General features: G+C 36.1%; 1 protein-coding gene across 2 annotated transcripts in view; it reads left to right on the top strand.

Moving 5' to 3' along the window:
• Positions 1-424: 424 nt before the first annotated feature.
• LOC145499285 (uncharacterized) overlaps positions 425-12,199 on the top strand; it is a 41,175-nt gene continuing 29,400 nt past the window's right edge. Inside the window, exons 1-4 of one of the 2 annotated variants that reach the window (XM_081478781.1) lie at positions 683-2,888; positions 3,141-3,212; positions 3,373-3,416; positions 8,648-8,767. In XM_081478781.1, the coding sequence (XP_081334907.1) occupies positions 2,820-2,888; positions 3,141-3,212; positions 3,373-3,416; positions 8,648-8,767 (305 nt within the window). In that variant the 5' untranslated portion in view covers positions 683-2,819. The other variant, XM_081478782.1, reaches the window with a different exon arrangement.

Below are 12,199 nucleotides of genomic sequence, written 5' to 3'. Positions count from 1 at the left end.
CGGTCAAAGCTTTCCCTCAGCACTCTGTCCTGGTTGTCTGTATCCCCCGTCAATGGTAAAGAACCACGCGCGAAAATGTTTAGAGATTAACTGAAATTTTAGCCTGCCGTTCCGGTTCACCTTGAACAACGGGCGAAAATGAGGCTACTGAAAATACGATATTTAACAGCATGGCAAAATATTTATCAGCATGCACGGCAGAAGTCAACATTCCTTTACGTTAACTTTAGGCCCGCCGTCGTAAGCGATATCGCATCGGTGACAGAAGACGGAACTTATAACCCAGACAATATTCAAACATTTCTCGACAACGAAGCCTCTCATTGGTTAGCATCTGAAGTGTCATTTTCACCAGCCGATGACGGTGAAAATTAAACGGCTTTGTTACGTCGAAGGTTTGCATATAATTTTCGGTTGATTTGCATATTCGGACTAGTTTTCGACGGCGACACTCGTTTTCATTACTTTCTACGACTGTTTCCTGCGAGGGTTGGGGACATTCGCATAAAATTTTGCTGTTGTGGAAATCACGATCTCGTGGGAAATTTTCGCGCCAAAGTGGCATCCACTTCGACTCGTGGTCATTGCGTGATTTGTGTGACAAGCACGGAGTATCGAAGCCAATGTGAAGGAAATCACGCCATTGTAATACAAACAAGCTTCCAGATCCCACTAGGTGAGTTATCATGGCGTTTTTCTTGTCTTTGTAGAATGTTGGTGTCGCTAAGCTATTGATTAACGGCTTTTACAACCTGTATTGTAGAAATACGAATTCATACACGTGAACAGAATATCAGAAGATTTCGTATTTCGTTCGCCTAGTCGTTTTGGTAGCTGTGTTTTGACGGTGAAAATTTCTGTTTTTTGATAAACAACTTGGGTTCTGTTTCTTCTGATCGAAGGACTTTAGAACGCAAACATTTCAAGTAACTCATAGCTAAACAAGTAAATCCCTTACTTTGAATTGGTGTTTGCTTTGATATTACGAAAAATATTCCTTGCATGTTTCGTATGCAAAACAATCGGTTTCATTCTGACAAGATAAACCAAGCTAATGATTTGAATGAGTTTCCTCAAAAGTTTCACGAGGCATTTCACTCTTGAATTCTACGAAATCTTTTCCCACTGTTTTCAAAAGCCGATCACACATGTCTGTTCGAGGCACGTTAATGATGTCGGAAAAAAATTTTCAGATCGAAGATCTAAATTTCCTGCCTGCTTGGTTGGGATTCGGACATTCGCGTCATATTTTTGTTTACTGATATTGGCTCTAGTTGGTTTGAAGGTTTTCTTTCAGACTATGCTTTCCTTAGATTTGTTGGAAATATTTCTCTTTGTATTGGTATTATATATGCAAATGTTCGTCTCTCTTGAGTTTCAGAGATACCGCAAAACCAATATAAGGGCAACAAACGATGTCAATCGTGAATTCTCGTAATAGATTTGTTCGTCAAGCTGTCCGGTCTAAATAAACCCAGGGGGTGATTTTTAAGCCACGTTCCGTTGCCATTGCTCAAAGGCTATCAGACAGCAATTATTTACTCTTATAGCTACAATACTTCAAACGTCCCCCCCCCCCCGCCCCAGGTAATCAAGTACTAATTGCGACAGAACTCGCAAATTGCGAAGAATTTAAAACGACTTGGGTTAGATAAATCATTTTCCGGCCGAGAAAACGCAAACAGAAAGAAATCATAAAGCGAAACCGTTTGCGTTACTGCCTCACCCAAACAAAACATTTGACCCTTCAACATTCCTGCCCCAATTAGGCTGGTGTCGAGATTAAACGTGGTGATATGACCATAACGCGAATTCTTTTGTTGCAAAACGAAAAGCTATATTACTTTGAATTAATTTGTTAGATCTCTCAATTGTTTGATTGGTTCATCGTTAATTTTTTGTTAACATATGAGTTTAGTGCGTTCTTAGTTTTCATTGGAAAAGTAAAGTCGTGATTTCCTGTGGGGCAAATTTTGCTCACACAAACAGCAATAAATAATCTTACACTAAACAACCATAGGCACAGCAAACGCCACGTTTAAAATCTTTCGTCGTTTATGATTGCATGTTGTATACATGCTATCGAACGAGAAGTTTCTATGAAACTAAAAGCGGAACCATAGAACCGAACAAAGATTATTTTGTGTTCAAATCCCTCCCCATTGTGACCTTTGTTACCAAAACACTTTTGTTGTTCCATCTTTGGGCTCCACCTTGATAGTCCTGATTGCGTATATAACATCGGAGGTACTTTTAAAGCTTTTTAATGTCAGGGAGTCTTTTTAAACCGTGAAACAAGGAGAAAATTTTCCAGAGAAATCGAAACAGCCAACCGTCAAACAAAAAACCAACGCTAGAAATTTAGTCGGAAAAATATGGGTTTTAGATTGGTTAAATCGTCGTTCGTTTTTCAATGTTACGTCTACGAGAATAATCAGCTTTAGATGAAATTCTTTACATGTAATGAAACAGAGCTCATCATTCATTTCGCGGAAGAAGAAAAATTCTTTGCTTTTGTTCTGAACGATTCTTTCTTCCTGTACGTGGTCGACGCGGGAAATATCGTCATGGCAACTGATGATTTGACTGACAAGTTTGAAAACCGGTAAACCCGTGGGAGGGTCAGAAGGACAAGTGTTTGTCACCGCGTCAGAAAAATATCTCGTACGGAACGGAATCGTTTGAGTTTTTCGGCACTTTAATCTGACTTTTTGGTTGCCCTTTTGAAAATAACATCGTTCAAAGAAGCAACCTAAAAGCGCTGGCTTTGGTTTGCTCGTAAAAGTGCGCCATTTTATCAACGTGAACTAGTTTCGACGATGGCGTTTCGCGGACGCGACTACAACGAAGACTCCGCTGCAAGCCTTCTTCGTTCAGTACGACAACAGGTAAGCTATATTTTCTGCCGTTAAATTGAGTTTAATGTGATTGAAATCATCAACATCCTTTTTAGTTGATTATGATGTTTGGATCTGTGGATGCCGTCGTTATTTCGTGGACTTTGAGGTCGAATTAGTACAGTACTTGGGTTTGGTTAACTCCAAGCCCGTGAACCTCATTTCCCGTTCTCGAACTGAACGCGAGCTTAATTAGCGATAGAGCTTGTAAACATACTCCACTTTTTTTGTCTTCTTTGACAGGAAGCCCACTTTGAGCTGCTTTCTCGAGAACTGGAGCAAGAGCGTCGAAACGTTGCACACCAGTTAGAAAAGGTATGGAGCATTTGTTTTGATTTCTTGACGGAGTTCACGCAGGGAATTGATCTGATGGGATATGCCCTCGGTCGTTGAACTATTTCGACTTTGAAGAACGACAAATGCAGTGGCGACAAAATTTTAATGGGATTTAACGTCACTTGTTGTTATATTGCAGTGCAAATATGGCTCGGAGACGGCAAGTGTGAGCTCCATGGGAAGGTAATATATTGCACGTTGCATGTAGCGCTGTATGTAATTTGAATTTTGTGGGGACCTTTCTCAGCTCATCTTGAAGCTTTACCCTTCGAATCATAGTGGTGCGTAGAAAAATCGGGATCTCTAATATGCAGCCTGGTTAATCATAAGATGCGATGGCAAATTGCTTGAAATTTATGGAAAACACACCATTACGGCATTAGATGGTCGAAAACCGATTTCAATAATTTGCTTTAGCTCAAAGCGGCGGTGGCAAAAGGTGACAATCGTTTTAAAAGAACGTTCAATCGGTGTTTGATTAAATTATTGTTCATAGTAGAGAATGTCATGGAATAGGACAGGATACTTTTGGATCTTGGTTAGATACACTAAATTAAACCAAAACTATCCACGAGAACTTTGCATGTTAAAAGATTGACGTACATTGCCTTCCTCAATCGAACATCATAAACCTCTATAGATAACTTTCTTATTTAAAAAAAGAGCTGTCCGATTTGAGTTTATCAATCAAAGTTTGTGGTATTTCTCTTTCCTGTAAAGTATTTTTGCTCGTATCACTACTATCACATGTGATCTGTTGTAATTTCGTTCCATTCAACTCTCAATACAAGCTTCAGCTCGCGCGTGGGGAATTAGAACTGTAGTGATCTATTTCAACTTTAGTGTGAAAAACTTAAGCTTAATCTTAGCTCATTAAGCTAAGCTCTTGATATGTAAGAAATTTTATTTTGGAAAAGTCTCTTTTTTTAATTTATACCTGCTCAATTCGATGTTTCTACAGAAAAGCACGATGTTTTCATTGCCTTCCAAACGATGTGTTTATGGGGCTGGTTACAATATTCCTTGTTGTTGTTGTTCTAGTAAAATTGTTCCAAGTGCCAAGTTCCTGATGAATTAACGGAAATAGAACAGCATTTTCCCGTGGAACTATTATTTTAGCTGCAATCTATTTGTAACCCGGCCAAATTTATCTCTTTTCCTGTCTCTGGTCTAAAACGGTAATGTATCTTTTTGCGGTCTTACACATGGAATGTTCTGAAGTGTGAAATATTTTAACTGAGGTGTCAAATTGTTGACAGTTTTAATAGATTAAACTTTCCCAGATGGTTTCTAGCCTAAGTTCTTAACTCACTGGAGTGATCCACTGATTTTATTCAGGGCTAGGATAAAAAAAAATTGATGAAATTTGTCCAAAATTATTTTCTTCTTGATTAAAGTCATTGATAGGAACAAATTTAATTATCACTGCACCAGCTTAATTAACCTCTATTTCATATTGAAAGGTTAAGAAACAATGACCAGAGTTATTAATCCTTCTTTGTAAATTTTAGATATAAAGACTGCACATTGAAAAGTTATTTCAGGCTGCAAATTCAGTTAAGGGACAAAAAGAAAAATAATATATTCAGCTGTTAATTTTGATTGGCATCAGAATTTTCTGCTATTTATTAAAAGTGGTAGAAATATAGGCAAGCAATAATATTTTGAACTAAATATTTCCCAAATCTGTGATGATCCATCAAAATTTCTTTTTGATTTAAATAGTGTGTGCATTGCTATACTTATTATTTAAAAGTTTGATCACAAACCCTTCATTCTGATTGGTTATCTAGTTGTTTTTGCATGAGGCTATTTAAACATGGTCGAACCTTATCATTGTATTAATTTTGCTTTTGTTTTATAAAAGATGTATAAAATGGCATCTTCATGTTGACATAACCTAATGCATGCACTCCAGAACATTTTGGAAGAATTTGAAGCTGCTTAATGTATGCACCCTTACCTAAGGCCTTGGTTTACCTAAACTTTGAAAATTTCTTCCAAACCCTCTTTCACATTTTTATTAGACACACCATTTTCTCTGAAAATATAAATCCTATCCAGTGACAATCCCACATACATTTGTATCACATATACATTTACTGTAATGGCAGTTTGTATGTACATTGTAGAATGATGTAGAACCTTGTCAATCTCTTGTATCATAAGGTTATGTTGCTACACAATTGAATAGATGTCGATGCTTTTATAATGAAAGTGGCTACAGTCTCCAAAACAACATAAAGTTGCGCATCTAGTTTTGTCATTTATTTCACTGAAGGCAGAAAAAAATAGAGTTTGCTTTTGCAATATGACTGAGTTGAGGCACAAGCACTTTGAAAATTTTTTTTACAATCCAGAACTCTGTATTATAATACGCGTATTTCTGGCTCATATTATTCTGCGGCAGTGTGAAGAAATTTATTGGCTTTGAAATAGAGTATGAGCAGGACTTTCAGATTTCAATCTAGTTAGTATACATTTACCATCACCCAGTTGTTTGAAGCTCAATTGAAAACAGGAAGCCAGTCCAGCATTGATGCATAAATATTCATAATTTCAACTTCTGTGACTGAATTTAGCAGCTTAATTAGGCTTAATTTGAAATTAAACAGAGTTTTTGCTACAGCAGTCTTTACTGTGACTGTCAAGTCAAAGAAAAATGTGTGTCCCTTGTGATCCTTACCATGTAAGAAGCCATGTTCATCTGTTTTAATTAACACTCTTGAGAGGCAGATGAGGTATTTTGTTTCACAGGGTGAAGAAAACCGCAGAGATAAGTGAAGGGATTTACTCTATAATCAATGTGGTGTGTGATCAGTTACACAGAGGATCCAGTAACCTTACGTTTATTCTTTGGCATAGCAGTGTTTTATTTCACAGACCCAGTATCTTTTCATGATTCTTTTTATAAGAAAAAATCAGTTCCAAATCAAATTGTAGGGTTGGGGTGCCTTCAGGATTGTCTCCGGAACAAATTGTTTGATAAAATCTAATTGTTCTGAAGGAAAATGATAGAAAACCTATCAAACAGCTCTAATTAGTGTAAGTTTTGAGCCAATGACCTTGGTCTCTGATTTAAAAATATCTGTTCTGTTTAAGATACAAATTATGACACTGTTGTACAATCATCTTGCATGTGATACAGGGGAACTGGCTTGGGTCAAGCGTTAACTAAGAAATTCACATATATCTTGACTGCAGTAAATATCACTTGGAACTTGCATGTTCTGAGGCTAAAATTACATTGCACTTTTCTTCAGTTATAAGCTTTAAAAAGTATATTGATCAGTCTCTGAGTGAATTTTAAAGCTTACCAATTTGGTGGTCACCTAAATACAAATGAAAATGCATTTTGCTCTTTGTAAACTGTAGCTCAAACATCAGACTGATAGGACTGGAGGCCTTTTGTACTGTAGAGTTCTACATCCTGGGCATTTATCACAGAATTGAATATTTAGAGAAGTTTCAGTTTTTGTTTTACTTGGGGAGCAACTTCCTTTGTGAGAGAAAAAAAATCCATTTTTATGGTTTAAGACCAGACCTTAAGTGTTATATCAATGACTGATAAAAGCAAACTGCTTGAAGGGGTTCAAAAAATTCAAGAGAAATTCTCTAATTATATTAAACTCAATGAATATATACACATGTATGCTTTCATTAACAAATAAAGAAGCCTAAGCCATGTATTACAGTGATAAAACACGACGGGCATTTGAGAACATAAGGGAAATGTAGAAAACATGAGTTGCCAGCGAGTGTTTTCTCCATTTCTCGAGAGTTCTCAAATGTCCGGAGTGTTTTATTACAGTTTATAATAAAGTTTCCATATAACGCGCGCTCTGATTGGCTGAAACAGTGTGCTTTATCAGAGAACAGAGCACGGGTTGATGACAGTAAGCTGGCTTTCAAATTTTTGCTTCGGAATTTTGACAAATTTGGCCCAAATTAAACATTCCCTGTGATGCAGACAAACGCAATGGAAACGAGCTCTATTTCTGCAGTAAATATGGCTCACGGAGACCATTGTTAGCAACAGTAGTGTGAAAACTGTACTAAAATGACAAGTTTTGCTGGATTCCTGCCGACAAAACACATAGCAAAATAAACAAATTCTCAAACTAACCAGTACTTCGATAAAAGACATTATATTTGTTACGAAGGCGGAAATTTTACTTAAGAAGTAAAACAACGACAGAAAACAACAATTTAGCTGTCTCTGCTTATGATGAGAAGCTTTATTCTCGTAAAAATGCTCAATTGCTTAAAACAACACTTACATGCAGTGTAGTAATGCTCGCTCGTTCTCTGGTCTTCTCAGCGAAGTGTACCAATGTGCGGTCAGCTCAAAGCTTGCTCTAGATATTCTCCTCTGTGGTCGGAGTAGAACCAGTGGGAGCAGTTTAGTCTGTCTAACTTTTACGCTAGTTCAGGCAATCTTGCTGCAAGCCGAAAGCTTAGATAACTGTAGCTCCTTTCAAATTCAACTCAGCATTTCACATTTTTATCTGCCAGCTTTGAGCTTCTTGTTCCGTAATTTCCATTGGAAAAGTGCACGGTTTCATGAGCCACAATACGGCCGGATTCCTATGGACTACAAACCTTTGCCTGCCTTTAGATTCTTATTTGAAAATTAACTAAAAAGCGAACTTTGAAGGCATCGTTCTTCTCTCGAAAGCTGCTCGAAACCACTCGAAACTGAAAGCTTAGCTGAAGTCCAGTTTGTGATTGACAGCTGTCACTTCGTTAGCCAATCAAATCATTTGAACAATTCTAACAAGGATTGTGATTGGCTTATTTTAGCGTGCTTTATCAGAGAACAGAGCACGGCTGACGCCACATTTACTTGTTTGGAAAATAAAGTTTGGTTTGAAAATTCAGCCAAATGCACGGGGAAATTATAGGATTCTTTATCATAAAACAAATAAAGAAGTCTTGACTGCGCTCTGTTCTGTTGTAAAGCACTTAGGAAGTGGTAAAGCACTCAAGAAGTGGGGAAAAACACTCGACTTCGTCTTGTGTTTTCCCCTACACTTCTTTTGTGCTCTACTGCTTCCTGCGTGCTTTACAACAGAACAGAGCACAGTCGAGGCTTCTTTATTTGGTAATACACAGCTTAGGCTTCTTCATTTGGTTTATGATTTAGAAGTAAATATAATTATGTGGCGAAAAACAATAAAACATGGGTTTTTGACCAATCAGAGTGTGCGCAGGGTCCTATCTATATTATAATTACCAATAAACAATGTTTATTTTAAGGAAGTTTAGATGATTATAATTTTGATGTTACATGTAGCGTTTTAACATTGCTCTTATTTGTGTTCAGTCACCGATGTCTTCAAAATGACTTGCATCACTCTATGCCAGTTGACAACATCAGTAACAAACTGATTGTATGTTTTTTGCATTGACAGTTCTACAGACGATTCCTTTGTGTGGCGCGGAAATGAAGGTCCAGGAAGTATTGGCGATGAGCAGGATCTCTCAGACAATGAGAGCCAGCTTAGTGGATCAGCTCTAGTTGATTCATGCTTGTGAGTTGGAGTCTGTAGCAAAATTTAATACATTTGTCAAAATGCGAATGTTGACTTCACGGTGTATAAGAATTAAATAATCAAGAATACTGGACAGGTGTATTTTAATGCAGAACCCCTGAAGCTTAATTTTTCCACATGTCTATTCTTGGCAATCTCCTTTTGTAAAATGGACCCTGTTGCATTTTTGTGGCCTTGATTGACGTGTTTTGAAAGCGGGACACCTAATGGCACAATACACAACATTACAGAACACCACTGACAATCCTTAGCCAAATTGAAATTGTTTGGCAATGTTTGCATGCAGATGTTGTTGCTTGCATAAAGTGTTTTGTGTTGAGTTGCCATCAGATAATAGCAGATCAGGAAAGAAAACAAAAGATAAAGTAACAGGTAAAAAAGGCAAGCATTCAATACATGTAAACAAGAGTCTTGATGAAAGAAAAAAAAAATACACATCCTGGCTATTACACGGCCATGTATATTGGGAGAGTTGTGTATGTGCTGTATTTGCAAATTGGATAAGTATACCTGGTGATTATTCAGTGATAAACAATTTTGTACCTTCAGGCGGTTTGCCTGGCAGCTGCATGCAAATAACTTACTGTGTGTACAAAGCAATTACTAGAATTTGCTTGTTTGGAATTTGAAATTTCATAACTTTGGAGTTTGAGTCTTTTGTATTTTTATGGAAACGGTTGCCATTGTTGACATGTAGTATGGCATGCGTTATTTTGGTGTCCACTTTGTATCTGTTAATTTTGTTCATTTCTCTTAAAAATTGATACGAAACCACGTACGTGATATTATATGACACTAATTTTACAACCTGCTTGGTGTGTTATTTAGGTTACTTTATTCCTTTTTGCCTGGAAAATATTTTTTGGCGTTAATCACAAGTGAGTTGAGGTACAATTTTAGCATCAGATGATGTTCCTTTGCTGACGTGGGAGCATTTAACTTTAAACTACAGATATCTGATTGTAATATGGTGGAATGTGCGTACAAGTTTTGTGTTTCTACGATTTTGTACTCCTCATAACAGATGGATAGCTATTTAATATGTTGAGATTCATTGGTGATATGGAAAATCTAAATTAAGTTGAATAAACTCTACCTTTAGTGGTTATAGAATTGGTAGAAAATGTAATATACATGTACCTGTAATAAGATATACAGTTCATGTATAATATAATAAAATAGATAACATAATAAGTTAAATATATAAATAATGGTAATAGGACTGAGTGGAGTCTAATTCGGTCTGTAATCATACGAGTGATAACAAAATTGGACTCCTGCTGCGCAGTCATCCTATTTTTTTGTCACGAGTATGATTACAGACTGAATTGGACGACATGAAGTCTTATTACCAATTAATCATAAAAATGACAATTTCTGAGAAAAGAAGAATAGGCAAGTTATGAAAGAAAGGGAACATTTGCATTAAAAGACTGACAAAGAAGGCGTAAATTGTTTAAATGTGACCAAGGTTGTGATTGGTTGATTTAAATTACAACTTTGAACGTGATTGGTTGAATTAAACTACATGCACAACTTTGAATGTGATTGGCTTATTGAACTGTCCGATAACAAACTGTCCGATAACAACTTGGCAAGTGAATTAGCCCAAAGAATTGGAGTTTTTTAAACCAATCAAAATCAAGGAAGTTGTAATTTTTATGATTAAATGTAATAAAATACAATAATACTATGCACTAGGTAATTTGTAAAAATATCTGAAGCATTTTCATACTTATAAGGTTAATAAGTAAAAAATAGTACTGCTAGTAGTAACTATGTTATTTTTTAACCAATATGTGGATATCTCAAAAATATTTTTAATTTGTGTTTTTATCAAATGGATCTCTGTTTTCTCATACTGTACATATTTTGCATGTACATGTATGTGTAGACATGCCCTTGATTACCTTAATTTATCTCCATTATATGATCATCACCTGAGGTTTGGGAAAACTAGAAATGTTCATTCATGTGTAAAACCAAATTGCAAACAGAATCTGATACATCTAATAAATTATAGATTGGCCTCATTTGAATAACAAAAACAAAGGATTTTGCACTCAGTATAATGTGAATTCTTATCATGATTTTGGATGTACAACAAAAATTTACAAACTAAGGTAAATGTTACTTTGAGATTGTTCATTATAATTGATTTGAAGTTCCATTTGAAACCCAGTGGAGAGCACATGACATTAAATATTTCAGTCTAAAGAAATTAAGGATTTATCACACTGAGAAGTAAAACGCCGTGATGTTGTTCTTGTTACTTAACAACTTATCTATATGGAACTGACCGAGGAGATAAATTGTATTTTAAGGGAATTGAAAATACCGTACATGTACTGGTACCAAAATGTAAAACCAAACTGTGTCACAGACAGTTTGAACACAAGATTTCCTGTGAGCATGGTTTCTGAACGATTGAAATATTCATGAGTTGCAGGAGAGAAAAAAAAGTTGAACGTTTGATCAGCTGCTCAAATGCTTTGAATTTTAACTCTGTACAGATTTGGGTTTGAGTTGTGTTCACAATTATGTGCCTTATGTTCAATGTGTGCGTTGAAGTCAACTGAACGGCATAAGGCAGAAAATTATGTTTCTTTAAGTGATGTATTGGTCAGGAATGTTATATTTTTCAAATTATTTGCATCAGAATTTTGCTTTTATTATTTCCAACATATTCTGTAGTTGATAGTTTAAAATTTTGCATAGAAGAAAAAAAATCTGAGATGGTGTAAAATTTACTGCACTTGGAAAAACCCTGACAAGTATTGTTTTGTGCAATCCCAGCGATCATAGCAATAGGCGAGCAATAATATTATACAAAGATATGTGATTTACATATATCTTATCTGAGTTTCAGGTTGATACATGTATATATAGCTATCTTAGTTAAGGTATGACAAAGTGCACTGTCTGCCCTATCTATGATTATTTTTGATATACTGTGCAGTCAAGCACAGTATTATCAAATACCAAATACTAAATCTGTGCTGTGTTAGTGTTAATTTTGTTACCCAGTTGCAGTATGGAGCTGTTTGGCAATATCTGATGCATGTACATGTAAAGTTGTCAATTGCATGTAGTGCAATTTGAAATTATTACTGTGGTGTAAATCCTTGTAGAATGCCTCAAGAGTAGCTATAAATATGATTACCAATCGATTGCCACGTGTACAGCCCTGAAATCCTCCGATATATCAAATCACTGACCTGATATATTGTAGCCACTATGATATAATTCATAGTCACTTGAAAGGGAAGCAATTTTTAAACAGGTTTTAAAAATAGGATATTGAGTGTTTCCAGGGCTTTAAAGGTATCAAACTACACTGGTGTGCACTAGCGCCTGACAGAGTGCTGTTAACTATAAAAAATGTATCTCTGGAGCTGTTGGCAAATTTGG

The sequence above is a fragment of the Orbicella franksi genome, chromosome 10 (assembly GCF_964199315.1).
Source record: "Orbicella franksi chromosome 10, jaOrbFran1.1, whole genome shotgun sequence".
NCBI classification, from domain to species: Eukaryota; Metazoa; Cnidaria; class Anthozoa; order Scleractinia; family Merulinidae; genus Orbicella; species Orbicella franksi.
This window is presented reverse-complemented; position numbering and strand designations above follow the sequence as displayed.